The sequence below is a fragment of the Capsicum annuum genome, chromosome 10 (genome assembly GCF_002878395.1).
Source record: "Capsicum annuum cultivar UCD-10X-F1 chromosome 10, UCD10Xv1.1, whole genome shotgun sequence".
Lineage (NCBI taxonomy): Eukaryota > Viridiplantae > Streptophyta > Magnoliopsida > Solanales > Solanaceae > Capsicum > Capsicum annuum.
The window spans coordinates 218,560,133-218,576,205 of NC_061120.1; the positions used below are offsets into that span (position 1 = coordinate 218,560,133).

The 16,073-nt window shown below is 38.6% G+C and overlaps 1 protein-coding gene and 1 long non-coding RNA gene across 2 annotated transcripts; both read left to right on the forward strand.

The window, feature by feature from the left end:
* The first annotated feature begins 8,564 nt into the window (after positions 1-8,564).
* On the forward strand, positions 8,565-12,404 carry LOC107843877 (putative late blight resistance protein homolog R1A-3). The gene has a single exon (XM_016688284.2). It carries the CDS (start codon positions 8,565-8,567, stop codon positions 12,402-12,404), a length of 3,840 nt encoding a protein of 1,279 aa, XP_016543770.2.
* Positions 12,405-13,818: 1,414 nt separating this feature from the next.
* On the forward strand, positions 13,819-15,057 carry LOC124887670. Its single transcript, XR_007045513.1, has 2 exons — positions 13,819-13,943; positions 14,777-15,057. It is a non-coding gene; the product is annotated as an uncharacterized LOC124887670 (long non-coding RNA).
* The last annotated feature ends 1,016 nt before the right edge of the window (positions 15,058-16,073 follow it).

The following is a 16,073-nucleotide window of genomic DNA, read 5'->3' on the forward strand; positions in this document are numbered from 1 at the left end:
AAAACATGTAATTATCCATTTAAATCATATCATATTTAATTATTTTCTTCCACCAGCCCAAAATACATGTTACTATTATTTATTTAATTTTTTTTAATTTAATAATTGTCTTTCATAATTCTCAAAACGTGTGATTATCTATTTAAATTATTTTTAATTTAATTATTTTCTTTCACCAGCCACATAACATGTGATAATCTGTTTAAATCTTTTAAAATTAAATTATTTTTTGAAAATCTGTTATTATTTGATTTAATTTACCCGATGATTCATCGATTCATGTTGTCTGCGATCGACTAATATGTACAGTCGACGAAATAATTTGTATAAAATCTAAACATTAGATTTTACTCTTCAGGAAATTAGTCAAGCCACAATACTGCAACTTGTAAAGGCAGACATATTTGATTCGAGTTTTCAAACAAGGCATCAGAACAAAGATGGCAAACACACAATGTTAAAAAAAACTGAAACATAGTTGTATTAAAAATGTTCATTGCATTACATAATAAAATTTACATCAAAAAAGGAAAATGGAAGAATCTTTCTCCTAACAAGATCCTACAAAGAAAGTTTCTTCAGCAATGAACAAATAAAAAAAACTTAAAAACATACACTAAAATAAAACATTTAAACTAAATTATGGGGATGGTGGGGGGTGATGTAGTCAGGGCCTTCCATTCCGAGCCTTTCCAGAATCGCCCTCAAGAAACGAGCAATTCGACGGAGCTCCCGCTCCAGGTAGATGCGGTCTTGACCCAGCCCGTCGAAAAGCCGGTCCAAATTATTCCTTAGGAGGAGGAGGTCGTAGTGCCTCGGAGGAACACGTCTGATGGGGCGCAGGGGTATCCTTCTGGGAGGCATTTTTTTGATTTGGGTGAAGAAGAAGAAGAAGAGACGATTTTTGATATTTTCGGTTTAGGAAAAACTGAAGGGTTGCATAGAAAGAGGGCTTGTACTTATAGACCTGTAGATTACGTCCGTTAATATATCCACCCAATGGTAGGTCGACGTGTCTGACAAGAGAAAACATTTCGTATGCATATACTAGCCGTTTTTCCTTATGAAGAGACGTTTTATGCAGTTTTTTAATAAATGGGAACGGGAAACAAGGGAAATAATGATTTATTGCATCGATTGGAGAGACAAGCCGGGAAAATGACCAACATAACGTATTAGATCAGCAATAATATAATCAATACATAATATTTTAATATACTGTAGACTATAGATAGTCTATCGTATACAAAGCTTTAGGTCGATAGTAACTGAACGTTAAAATCTACAAAAATGCACATTCATCCCCCAAAATAGAAGCTTTATAACTGAAGCTAAAAAAAAAAAGCCTATTTATGATTTGATGCCCATTCTACACGTGGTTCTTTTGTGTCTGGATTTCTTGTATATTGAACACCTATTCCTCCTTTTGGACTTGAATGTCTCACCGACGCCCTTAGTGCGTTTGAATTTATTCCTTCCGAGTTTGGGATCGTACGGGGGTGGAGAAATTTTGATGTCTACCAATTCTTGTGGCACAGTCCATTCAGCCTCCGGAGGGACTATGTTAATTGCTTCCGAGTATGCGAGGAGGTAACTTTCAGCTTTATAAATTGGCGAAGAGTAGTCGTAGATGGAGTTACTATAATCTTCGTCATCGCCGTACTTTGCTTGCAAAGCTGCCATCACGTGTTCGCACGACATTTTGACCAAGTCAAATTTCTGAGAAGAACAACTCCTCTCCAAGAGATTGACCTTGGCAGTAACACCGTTGTCAAATACCGTATACTCATCGAGAACCCTGTTTGGATTACCCACATACAAGGAATCGCTCGCACTCTTATTATCCCTTAGGATCCTTTCCGCAGAAGGCACAAATATGTTCTCTGTATCACCGACAAATGAATGGCGCTCCCTAAAATTTTCACCAAATTTTTTAGCAATTGAATTGAATATGTACGACACGGGGTACTCCCGTTCATCCATCAAAATCGAGTTGAGCGACTTGGCGATGTTTGTGGTCATCACATCGTACCTATTGCCCGGAAAGTGTGCTCTACTTTATTTTTAAAAACCAAGCACATTTTTAAGGACATGAGCTGCCTTGGGGCATTTAATCTTCAATTCCACAAAATTATCGCTAAACTCATCAAAGGAATAAGCCTTTGCTGCGGTGTACAATAGACAAAGATGTTCTCCGCAGTGTTGATTTATGCAAAGATTTTCAGCGAGGTGCCTCATGCAAAGTCCGTGATGTCCACGACTGTATACACGGGAGAAGGCATTGATGATGCTAATGTACCTGTCAGAGATGACGCATAGATCTGGTTCATCTTCTATGATAGACTTCAGCTTCTGGAAGAAGAAGGTCCAAGAAGCATCGTTCTCTTTATCGACGACACAAAAGGCAATCGAAAATATATGATTTTCGGTGTCCTGTGCAACAGTGCTCAGTAGAACGCCCCCGTACTTGCCATACAAATATGTGCCATCGACGGCAATTACCTCTCATGTGGGAATATCCTTGTATGCAAGCTCCGAATGCTAAGAAGTAGTAAACGAACGATCCATCCATCCGGTTTACCATGATAGAGTAAGAAGACCCAGGATTCAATAACTCCACCATGTGGAGAAAAGCCGGCAAACAAGCATATCCGTACTCTGGTGTCCCGCGAATGATGTTCTTCGCAATTACACTTACTTTCCAACACATCCAATAGCTTGCGTTGCAACGCAACTCCTTATATTTCTCTTATGCTTGGACCCTTATCATCCCAAAAATAATTTACGCATACTGAAGCAATCAATTCGGATGAGACTTTTTTGTGCCTTTGGGTGGCGTTTTCAACGCCGCACGTGTACATCCCGACATACTTATATATGCGAAATCTGTCTGAGGTGTCGTACTTTTTTGCCAGCAACAGCCAGCCACAACCACGAGATAAGCATTGCGCCTTCATCAATTTTGTGCAACTCTTCTCCATATAATAATAAAAAGAATGCCTCGCCACTGCTGCGTCTAGTTGCATTTTCATCATTTTTTTATCGATGAATGTTTGACCATAACAGAAATTGATTTCGTTGGTGAAGGAGTATCCTGCTTATGATTCTGTTTCACGGTCTTCTTAATCATCTTGCGAGTCCGATGAAAAGTCTTCCATATGTATAAAATAATCTTCCATATTAATTGTATCATCGACATCGTTCTCGTAATCATTCAAATCGTCGTCGATCAAATCATCGTCGACTGTCGGGCGCCGCGGTGGGGGTGCTGATGAATTCAGCGGTCCTTCAAAGGACCTCTCAATCACATTTATCCTCAAAATTGGCCTAAAGCCATCTGCATCAGCATCCGTTATGTACGTAAGCACACGTACATTGCTATTTATGATCGCAGGATTCACCTTTTCCCTCGAATGCATTACATAACTAATCACCACGTCGCTCGGTGCGCAATCTAGATCCCCGCTCTGCATTACGCTTGCAACAAATTCACCGTACGAACTGTTGCGGCGAACAGTAATGGGAATTGTCACCTTGGTAAATGATCTCCATTTCTAATATTTCGAAGTCTCCACCCATTCTCCTATGAAATCACCAGAAACCAGAACAAATACTACAATAGACATCCTAGAATTAAGCTTCGGTCGATGGTAGATTATGCTTACGGTCTATGTCGTATTGTATGCACGGTCGATGACTGGCGAGGACGGGTCGATGATTGTGCAAATTTTCCGTACAGATACTTGAAATTGCAAATATTTCTTGTAATCAATGATTGTTGGGTTTATGGAATAATGAAATGAACATAGAGTCGCCTGGGCTGCTGTAATGCACTTTCTAAAGTGGTTTTGAGTAATGTGAGTGATTTAAAGCTTTTTAACAATGGTGGAAAGTGTGTTTGAGAAGATAGGAAACAAATGGGGTAACAATGGATGCAATGGACAAGCTTATGATGTTTGTGGACTAATTTACAGCTGATTGTCGGAAAATAACGCCGGAAAAGTGGCCGGAATCGAAGCTTTTTGGTGGGAAAAATAACCACTTTCTATTTTTAGCTTTTGAAATTATTTTTTTTTAATATTTTTGGAAACCTAGATATTATTTTTATATATATAGTGGTGGATGATGGAGTGGGTTGAAGTGTATAATTAGAAACTTGTGGGTGAATTTATTAAGTTGGAAATATTGGGTTAAAGTGAATTATTATAAAGGTTGGAGCTGAAATTGTTAAGTTGGAAAAGTTGGTGGTGAGGTGGAATTAAGTGGGTATTTGGCAAAAAATTTAAAACTTGTAGGTATTTGACAAAATAGTTTGAATAAAAAGTCTTTTTGGCATAAAGGCCCTTGGCGGTCCTTAATGAACTAGGTCTATATGTTGAAGAGCTAATTTAGATCATTAGCTCTTGTGTTTGTCTTTTCTTCCGTGAAGTGTATTACCATTATAATGATTCATCCCGTTGCAAATAGAGCATCACGCTGGTGTTGGATCGATATCGGTCACCAGAAACAACCATCCAGATAGTAGCTAATAGAAGGGTGTATTAGTTGGAGCAAATTGAAGGGTGTTTTGATTGAAACTTGATGGTTGAAAATATTTTCCTGAAAGATGACTTTTGTCATACCAAAGTCAATCCAATCCTCAACAGTTATAGTGGTGTTAAAACATTAGGGACATAACCTACATGTTTTTCAAAAGACACTTCTATATTACTGTATGTTTTGCTTAACTCAACCCAAAAAGTTTAGCATTTGCGGGAGAACTGCCCAAGTCCATATAAGCAGACCACTAGTTGATTTCCCAACCAATGTGGGATTCCAATTTATCCCACTTGAGAGATGGGATAAATTTATATTATCTACCAAATGTTGTATAGATCTTATTCCAATTTATCCCACTTGAGAGATGGGATAAATTTATATTATCTACCAAATGTTGTATAGATCTTATCTCAAATTTAATCCTGTTAGGGTTTTTGAAAGAGGAAAATAAACAATAGAAAATAAAATCATATTGAAAAAACTTTTCTCATATAAATTTTATTAATTATGAGTCTTTATATAGACACGTTAATAAAGTTGTTTACTCCTCCTCCTATAACTAAATAACTAAGGACTCTTCCTATAACTAAACAACTAATTATTCTAGAATACTGTTGCAGTAACAGATGCAGTATCCAACAAATCCTGGGATATCCCGTGCATCAAACGACACTTTAGGGTTGAGTTAGACCCAATATCCATTTAAACATGGTATGTCTTTGATGTGGGGCCCCAGATATATCGTCCATGTTCTGCAAGGACCAGAAGGTGTCAGGGCGTGCATGCCTTTGGATTAGACCGGCATCGGGGGTTGTTAAATGGAGTAATTATATTTCTTTACAGCCCTGGATGCGAGAATAATTTTTTATTAGCAGTACAGATTCAACATAATATTTTTGCAATAATAGAGTGTAAAATCGAGGAAATATGTAAATCTGAAGAAGCCCTAGGTGGTGAGGAAGAGGGAGATCTGACGCCAATAATTTTTAGGTTGGGTTGGGACTGTGAGGTGGAAGAGGAGGAAAGAGAAAGAGAAAAGGGGAAAAAAAAAGGAAGAGGAAAAGCAAAAGCAAAAGAAAAAGAAAAAGAAGAAAAGACACAATATATCATTTGAAAACAATAATAATGTCACAGTATTAATTGGAGCAAGAAAACTAACTTACTGGTTGAAAATATTTTCCTAAAGATAACTGAAGGATGACATAACATATGTGTTTTCAAAAGACACTTCTATATGATGGTATGTTTTATTATTTTTTTAACCCACGTGAGAGATGGGATAAATTTATACTATCTACCAAAAGCAGTATAGATCTTATCTCAACCTCAATCCTTGTATATCTTGCCTTATCCCGTGCACCAAACGATACCTTAGGGTTGAGTTAAGCCCAAGTCTATTCTAAAATGATATTAGAGTTGGGACTCCAAATAGATTGTCCATGTTCTGCAAGGACCGGAAAGTGTCCGGGCGTGCATGCCCTGGGGTTTAGACCGGGCATCCGGGAGTTGTTTAATGGAGTGATTATATTTCTTTAAAGTCTTGGCCTTTCTCTAATATATTTTAATATGACCAATCGCGTTAACAACCTTTGGCAATTGTATAGTTGTGAGGATTTACTTTACGATCACTGGATGCGAGAATGATCTTTTATTAGCAGTACAGATTCAAACTTTCACAGCTAGCTAGAATATTGGTAGATGATGCATTACAGACATCTGACTAAACTACCAGAAAATTAAATAACTATTAGACAAGAAGAAAGCAACATGTACTTCTGTTGAAGAATGAAAGGAGAAAAAGATGATATTGCCATCAGACTTCTGTAGCCTTTGTTTCTATTTCACTTTTCACTGGAGGCATATGTACTTCTGATGAAGAATCCGAATTCTGTGCACTAGTGCCCACCCCAATCTCAAGAATCTGATCGCAAACAAAGCGAGAAGCCACTTTATTGTTGACAGACTGAATTTTTATTATAACATTTGAGAGCTGTAACATACAATGCCAACAAGGACTTTCCCGTATGATAAGAGAGCCGATAGCATGTTTTGCCTCGTGTACCACATCAGTTATATCTGTCTTAAGATCATTGACGCGAAGTAAAGATCTGAGGGACACTAGCTCAGTCTTGACTATTTCAAGTTGATGACCAACGAAAGCAATTGAATCATTCTTGTTATCAAGGACCACATTAATAATTCCTAAAAGAAAATCAATTAATCCCAATGAATTAACCTTTGGAATCAGGTTTGATCTTATTGACTTCCAGAGATCAAGATACTTATCTGTAATCATCTCTTTTTTAATGAAATCGATCTCATTTAGGAGATCAAAGAATATGAAAGGGCTGACTTGACTTCATTCCTGCTTCTTACAAGAAGCAAGTGGATGACATGCGCCGTCTTTGTTGTCATAGCTTTGGTATGTGCCAAGAGATCCTTTGCGCTTTTGCTGTCATCCATCTTTCGGACATCCCTCAGAAATGCTATCACAAAATTCAGCTCCTCGCTAAGGTTGCACACTTGATCTCTTGCAGAAGCCATCAGATATGCTTTGGGACTTAGGATCTCCTTGAGATCGCTGTGGAAACAGCATAGAAAGCCAATAGCAACTACCATGGGAATATTTGCCTTCATCTGCGATGGCAGCGAAAGTTTCAGGCTTCTGAAGTATGCGTACCTCAACTCTGGCTCAATGACCTGAATTGTCACCAGGACCTGAGAGAACTTGGTTTCCATTATTGTATCCATATCCTTGAATAACCACTGGAACAAGACACACGCCACAGTGGTTGCCACAACTTCAATTATTCTCAAGAGATCTTCCAACTTGTGATGCTCGATGCAACTTTGTGAGCTAAACCAAGCAAAATTCTGTAGAAACCGCAACTTCACTTCAAGAACTTCCATTTGTTTCTTGGTAGTCAATAGGTTGTTTGGTCTCGGGGCCTAGCAGATCATTCAGATTGTTTAACACTGAGTCGATCAGTTCCACCAAACAACCAGCGCTCACTCTAGCATCCAACTGTAAAACAGATCTGTAAGATGTGCTGATTTTCGAGGTGAGATTCTCGATTTTTCCATGCCATACCTCGGTAACCTTGCTTTCCTCTACTGCATTGGCACAAAGTGATTGGATGGCCTTTCCAGCATTTTGGACCCAAACTTGTACATTACTGATGAGATCTTTCGGAGAAGTATCTTCAGTAGGCAACTTTTCTGCTGATATCAGAAATACCTTCAGAAATCTTAGGTTCATTTTGAGGAAATTGATTGTGGCAGGATCAGCCAATTTTCTATAATTCTCCATCCATTCAAAACACCTCAAGGTGTCGTCAACACACGTATATTTAGCCATTTCTCAGTTCTACAGCCAACTTCAGTTGTGCTATTCGCCAGTTGCCGGAGTTGTATGGTATTGAGGGGCATAAAATGATGTAATGGCAAGTCAATATTTTGGTTTTGTTAGACATCAATATTGGAATAAAAAGATAATTATATAAAAAATTAAAATGGGTTGAATTAAAAACCGGGTTGGGTCATGACTCATTTGACCCGCCCAAATTTACTTTGGGCATCGGGTTGGGTCACATGACCTGCTTAATCTAAGCAATACGAGCATACTACTATTACCATTTGTAACCACAATTTTAATTTCATCTTATATCCAACCCGTATTTAGGCTCATTTTAATAGCTTTATTTTTCTCCATCATGAAGGGGTCCACCGTCCACACCTATTGGTTGAATGTTTGGCAGCTTTTACTATAAATAGGAGGTCTAAGCTCCTCATTCAACACACCAACAAAAACAAGAACTTATTAGTAGTTGCGAAAAGTGAGAGAGTTGAGTGTGAGTGATATTCTAGTGAAGTGGAAAAATAAAAAAAAGATTGTTTTTTCTTGAGTGTGTAGTAATTCTGACAGTTATTTTTCCGTTGTTATTACAGCGAATACTATTTCTGTGATGGGGGTTTATCTCCAACACATCAAACATTGAGATAGAGACACAGGCAAACGCACTACAATGGCATACACTGGTGTTAACTATTCCCTGAATCATCTGGTCCGCCTGCTGAGCACTCCGGGCCTGACTTCCTCGAAAGAATCCCAGATCCCTATGCTTAAACTGGAGCTGGGCTTCCTGAGAACTTTTCTCTGGTGGACGGCAAAACACTGTAGGGAGAATGGGAATTTGGAAGCTCTCTTACTGCAAATAGAAGTTGTGGCACGAAATGCAGTAAGTCACATCCAACCCATTCTTCTGAAGAGCGTTGAAGACAGAGCCAAAGAATTGGATCAGCGGTCTGCTGAAGTACTGCATCACGTGCAACTTCTCAAGCCAGAGATTGAAAAGGCTTACATCAAAGTTGCAAAGTCTTCTCCTCATGTACCGGACGCATTGATGGTGGTGGAGTTCATGAACTCTCTGATTGACAATCTGAAGGATCTGCTTCGCTATCGGGACCCTTCCACTTTTTCAGAACTCAGACCATTTGTAACTAAGCTAAGGTTCTTGAGAAATCTTCTTAGCTTTGTAGCTACACGATGCATCGACCAGGAGAAGCTGAAAGATCTCACCAATCATACTGAAGGGATAGCTATCGAAGCAGCATGTATTCCTTTCATGTGTGCGTTTGATCCAAAAGATGGAAAAAGTACAATTTCCATCAAGGACAAGCTCACGGAACTGACGCGGAAAATTAAGCCCAGCACTCCAGACATCAGAAGGATTTACATGGGAGTCCTCGGAGCATTGAGTCGATTGACAACAGAGACTGACATTTCAGATCCAGACTTGGCATCCTTCATAGACACTCTCCAAGATTGTCTGGTAGATTTACAAGACAACCAGCAAATTTGGATGGACTCGTTGAAGGTTAACTTTGAAGTCCTCCACCACGAACTCACCTTCCTCAGTTCTTTTGCTAAGGACCCGCCAAATCAATTCATTGAGAGTGACAAGTCGGAGTCGGATGATCCAAAAGCTGACCCAATTCAAGTTCTCTTGGGAAAGATAAGAGATTGGAGCAGCACTTCTGATGCTCATTCCTTCAAGGACTATACAGAAAGTTTGACATTCAAAGGTCAGTTCACCCATATTCAAGATCTGGCTGTTAAGGTGGGATGTACCATCTTTTTCTTCTTTGATTTCAACGAGCTGGAAGAGCACAAGCTTGTCGAAGCAGAAACTACACTTGTTGATCTAATCAAAAAGATCAAGCTCCTTAAGTCGGAGATCGGAGTTCCCATCCCACTGACATTGCCTGAGGTTAATATCATAAGGATAGATTACCTGGGTTTTATAAGAAATTTTAGAGAGCTACTTGACCAGCAGGCAGGTCCAGTCAATTGCCTGAAGCGTCGTGCACTGGGAATTGCTGACGAGCTGGAATACCTAAGTTCTTTTCTCAAAAATTGTGGAGAGAATCTTGCAACCCAACTAATGACTGCTGCGTACAGAGGTGAATATGTCATTGAGTCGTTGTTGCTAAGAGACGGCACTGTATTCAACCATTCACTTTCTCTTATTGATGCTGTTGGAGAAATGAAGAGAATCAGAAGGGAGGTCATGGCGTTTAACCAAAAGATGAGGTATGTTACTGAGCCGAAGGTTGTTAATTTGACAATGCCCTCCAGAGACATGATAAATGTTGCTAAGCAGGAGGAACTGGTGGGCTTTACGGACGAAAGGCACAGATTAATTGATGAACTGACAAGAGGATCTAGTCAGTTAAGTGTCATAGCAATTGTTGGCAAGCCTGGAGTTGGTAAGACAACTCTTGCTAAGAGGTTCTACAATGATCCTGGAGTTTCCAACCATTTTGATATTTGTGCTTTCCTCACTGTTTCTCGGGTCTATGACAATCGAGAATTATTACTTGAGATTTTACGTGATATCACTGGGCATAATGACACAGTTGATGGAAGGATCTTTTCTGATTTGCCGGAAATGCTGGTCGAGCGTCTACATGGAAAGAGATTCCTCATCGTAATGGATGATGTGTGGGACGCTGAAGCATGGAATGTTTTGAGTGCATCCCTTCCAAAGGATGATAGCACAGGAAGTAGGATTCTCTTGACAACTCGATCAGATGATGTGGCTCAGTATACTGCAGCAGGCTTTCAACTACATAATATACATCATCTTCGACCTCTTGGAGAAGAAGATAGTTGGATATTACTTGAGAAGAAGATTTTCCAACAAGAATCTTGTCCTCCAGAGCTGAAGGGACTAGCGAAGCAACTTTCCAAGAAAACTAAGGGGCTACCGTTTGCAATAATTCTGGTTGCTGGTATTCTTGCTAATGCAGAGAAAACAGCAGAGCATTGGACAGAAGTACAAAAATCGCTAGACCAAACCAAGATTGGTGGTAACGACCAAGATTTGTCCAGTATTATTGGAATGAGTTACCAGGGTTTACCAGATTGTCTGAGGCATTGCTTCCTCTATTTCGGAGCATTCCCACAGGATGATGAAATTCTGACATCTAAGTTGATCAGGTTGTGGATTGCAGAAGGATTAATACAACAAACCGAAGGGAAGAGCTTAGAGGATGTGGCAGTGGATTACCTAATGCTCCTAATTGGAAGAGGTCTTATTATGGCGGAGCAAAAGAGCTCAAAGGATCGGGTGAAATCATGTAGAGTCCGTGACCTGATAAGTGAATTTTGCTTAGCTAAAGCCAAACAGGAAAATGTTTATCGGCTGATGGACGGTTACGGAGAAGTCTCTACTGTGGATGGTTTTGATCATCGCGGTGCTGATTCCAATATCCCAGTCTCCGTAACATGTGATCATCGCCGGCTGCTCATTTCATCTAATTGGTGGGCTAATACTTCATTAGAAGTTTCTGGTCCACTTGTCCGCAGCCTGGTGGTAACTGGCAGGAGATCTGATTTTCCCCGGTCTCATGTCTCATCTCTGTATCACAACTTCAAACTTCTCAGAGTTTTGGATTTAGGGAGTGTAAATGTGGGGAATGACTTTCCAGTTGGGCTTGAAAACATGACTCTGTTGAAATACTTAGAAGTTCGGGGAGAAGTGACTTCAGTGCCGTCTTCCATTGGCAGCCTCCAGAGATTGGAAACTTTTGTTACAATAGGATTACGGGGAGAAGTTGCACTACCTGATGCTATTTGGAACCTGAGAAATTTGAGGCATTTGCGTATAGACAGCTGTGCTTCTTTTGGTGCCCCTGCCTATAGACAAGAAATTTCAGGGAAGCTGCTGTCCAACCTGAGGACAATGTCGACTCCAATTCTAAGCTACTCGAAAGATTCAGAAGAGATACTGAGAAGGTTACGACGTCTTGAGAAACTGAAATGCATCTGTCTTTTCCAAGAGAGACTGCTTCCCAGACTGGACCTTCTACCTCAACTTGTCTCTCTCAAGCTATTTGGCGATGGTCCCGCTCTCTTTCCAGATTTCCATTGGCGGGAATTGAAATTCCCTTCAAGCCTCAGAAGGTTGACCCTCTCAGGGTGTCGCCTGCCATGGAATAAAATATCAATTATTGGGAGGCAACTTCACAATCTTAAGGTCCTGAAATTGCAGAACAACGCGATTGAGGGTAGTCATTGGGTGATGAAAGTTGGTGATTTTCCCCGTCTTAACTTGTTGAAATTAGATACACTAGACCTTGAGGTATGGTCCGTTAAGCGCTCTTTCGATTCTTTCTTCAGAGGGCCGTTTCCCAGCCTTGAGCGACTGGAGTTGCAGAAATGTAAGAAACTGAAGGAGCTCCCCGCTGAGCTGAAGAAATGTAAAAAACTAAAGGAGATCAAGGTGAAGTGGTGCAACCCATTCCTTCAACATTCAGCCAGCAGAATTATGGAAAAACTATCTTCACAGCAGGACACCTAATTTTGACCCTCCCCTCCCCTCACTTTTACTTTTACTATACTTACTTTTAGCATAAAAAAATTATTTTTTGTCAAATATTTATTGTAGTTTTTATTTTTCATTTTTAGTAGATTTTATTTGAAAAATTATAAAATAGAGTCACAATTTAAGATTTAAAAAATTTTATATTTATTTTTATTTTTGTTTTCATTATTATGAAAAGAAATTCACAAAACAAAATCTTTTGATTTAAATTTAAAAAAATAAGATAGTAATTTTAATATTTCTTAATTATATTTTTGATTTAGCAATTTAACTTTTCCAAAAGATTTCATATTCATGGCTCTTGAAAGTTAGCTATTTGTCAACTTTCAAAATCTGAAGCTTGTAGCGACTTTCATTATGTAACATCGCTATTATGCATGAAGTTGCTCAAGTTTCACATGTGTTTAAACGTTCATAATTTTATATAGTTAAATTTAGAGTAAAATTGAAATGATACGTGAAAACTTCTTGCACGTATAAACGTCTGATCTTTATCTTATCTTTAGTTAATACATGAAATTGTTCAAATAATTATCTCTATTTCGTAGATTTAATAGTATTGTGTTTATTTCGGTTTTGAAAGTTTGATTCTGTATATTTGTTTTTTGTTCCTGATGCAGGTATTTTCCAGCACATGGAGTTATATATATAAGATTCTTATATTTTGTAGGATAGAAGTAGTAATTGCATATTTGATGTCCTATCACAGACGTAGTAAAAAATAGAAACAAAATTTTATGAAATTGTGTAATGACCCTTACGGTGATTTCTATGTATTTTCATATAATTTTAGTACTATTTAAATGTATCATGAATTATTTAATTTAATTTGACATTTGGTAGAAATATAAATTAGTACCTTTCTAGAATATTTTCGATATTGATAAAATTCTTTAAGTGATGATATATTTATATTATTTTATAATAGATTTTTTTTGTGATTTATTAATATTTTTTGCGGAGATAGTAAATTTAAAAATATTAAAATATTATTATTATATAATATAGGTTTTGTTAGAAATAATTTTTTATTAAATATGGTATATTCAAAATATTATAATTACTTTACCATGAATTTAGGCAATACCCAAATATATATACGCAGTGTAGAAAATTATCACTTGTGGTTTTTGAGCACCACACGTGGAAATTGATATGTGGATAGCAACATTTTACTTGGTGACAGCCATACATGTGCCACTTGATTAAGTCCTATCTTTTTTCTTATACATCTATATATATACATACTTGGTAGTGTCTTTCCATAAAGAGAGAAAATCTTTTTTTTTTTAACTAAAAAGGCAATCTAGTACTAGTATTCTTATATGTAATCATATACCCCATATATATATATATATATATATTTTCGGTAGTATCGGTTTATGGGCTAAAATAATTTGGCATCATTTGAGCATCAAATTAAAGATTAATTATCCGAATCAATTATTTTAAGCTCGGGTTCAACTAGTATTATTTGGAGGCTTCGCGGACAGATATTCTAGCTTTGACGTCCAGGTAGGCTAGGTTTACCTAATTTTAGATTGAGCTTATATACCGAAATTGTGAACTATTATGCTAGCTTTGAATAAATACTTGTAGATGCATATTATTTGATTTATATAAACTGTCTTATTTATTCGGATTAGGGCCCCGTTCTAGTAAATATTGAAAAATTATCTTTTAGCATAATATAGCATCTATTACTTTAGAACGTGAAGCTAATTGCAAAATCTTGAATTTATCCCTTTTTAATTAAGATTAATGAATGATTATTTAGGCACTTATATTGTTATGATATGGATTTTAATATTATCGGTGGGTTATGGTTACCATGAGTTCCGGTTCGAGTCCGGCAATTGATTATTATGATTACTATGAGTTCTGGTTCGAGTCCGGCAATTGATTATTATGATACTATGAGCTCCGATTCGAGTTCGGCATTTGATTATAGTTGGGGTTACTCTGAGTTTCGGTTCGAGTCCGGCATCTGATTATTTATGTTTACTTTCATCACTTGTGTGTCCCACCGGCTTATGGGGGTACGGTTGGATTAATTATCTTCTTCAGTGTGCCTGGCGGGCTTATGAGGGCTCAGTTAGGTTATGTTTGATTTATTTGTTATTACTACATCATTATTTTTTCTGTATTGCATAAGTTTATTCCTTTACAGCCGTTACATAGTTTGGCAGTTGTTTACCTTTCCATCCCTATTTACTAATAGCTCAGATTATGTCCTTGCATTGTAGTTACACCTTTTCTGTATTAAGCTCAGTCGGCCGATGATGCCTACTGAGTACCCGTTGTTTTTGGTACTCATACAACACTTTTGCATCTTTTTCCTGATGCAGATCCAGGTACTAGTAGTCAACGTTGACGTGGTTCTTACCTTTCAGTACTGGTTTAGAGCGGGGTGAGCTTACTATCGTCTGAGGTTGATCCTCCTCTATCTACTCTAGTTAGTCTTTTTCACTCGAGACTACTTGTGTATATTTTAGATTTTTGTCTAGTACTCTAGGTACCCGTTAGTAGTGGCTCTAGTACTGACCTTATCAGGTCTTGGGAGGGATTCATTTGTATAGCTGGTCCTTTTTTCTCCTCTCGTTTTGATATAATACATATGCTTTCTTCTTAGTTTTCACCTATTATTGAGGTTGTTGTTATTATCATATGCGATCTTTTATTTTGTCTCTGCCTAATAGCCCATTACCTATCATTCCGGGCTATGGTTTGGCTTGCCTACTGATGGGATAAGGTAGGTGCCATCACGATTTAAGAAATAGGGTCATGACAAGTTGGTATCAGAGCTTAGGTCACACTGGTATTGTTAGTCCTGGAGCCGATGTTTAGTAGAGTCCCACGGATCGGTACGGAGACGTCTGTATCCTATCCTTGGGAGGCTACAGAGCATTTTTAGGGAAAAAAAATCTTATTTTCTTAATCTATTTTGTGCGTTGAGTCTGGTTAAGTTGTAATCTTTTTATTGATTCACTCTTTACGCAGATGGCTAGGACACGAGGTTCGAGAGCAGGGGGTCAGGACCACAGATCCGCTTCTAGAGTTCTATCTTGGGGCCGAGGTCGACCCAAATATCAGGGGCAGGGTAGAGCAGCAACCCCTATTCGTGATCAGGTCAGGGCTCCAGCACCTGATCCTGCTATAGCTCCGAGGATTGAGATAGCTTCAGGTATTCCACCACATCAGCAGGTGGGCCGGGGGCAGCCCAGGCTCCACCCGGCTTTATATCTTCTTCGGTTATTCGGGATACATTAATTCAGTTATTGGGGTTAGTTGTTGGTCCACCGATCGTGGGAGTTCAACCAGCAGGATAGGGTGGTGTAGATTTAGGGGCACAGGCAGCGGCAACGCCGCCTAGGGTAGAGGTTCCGCCAGCACCAGTAGTCCCACAGCCGGCAGTAGCCCAGCCACTTATGTCTACAGAGGAGCAGAAGATGTTGGGTCAATTTTTTAGACTGACTCCACCCAGGTTTGTCGGGACCCCGGGAGAGGATGTTTATGAGTTCCTATCTAGTTGTGAGCAACGGTTTTGAAATTTGGGGCTGGTTGAGGAACGAGGAGTAGACTTTGTTTCTTATTAGTTCGACACGACAACGAGGAGGTGGTAGACAGGTTATCTTGATTCCAGGC

What these genes read in the sequence shown, in the direction of transcription:
- LOC107843877 (XM_016688284.2), top strand. Translation starts at nt 8,565, where the DNA reads ATGGCATACACTGGTGTTAACTATTCCCTGAATCATCTGGTCCGCCTG.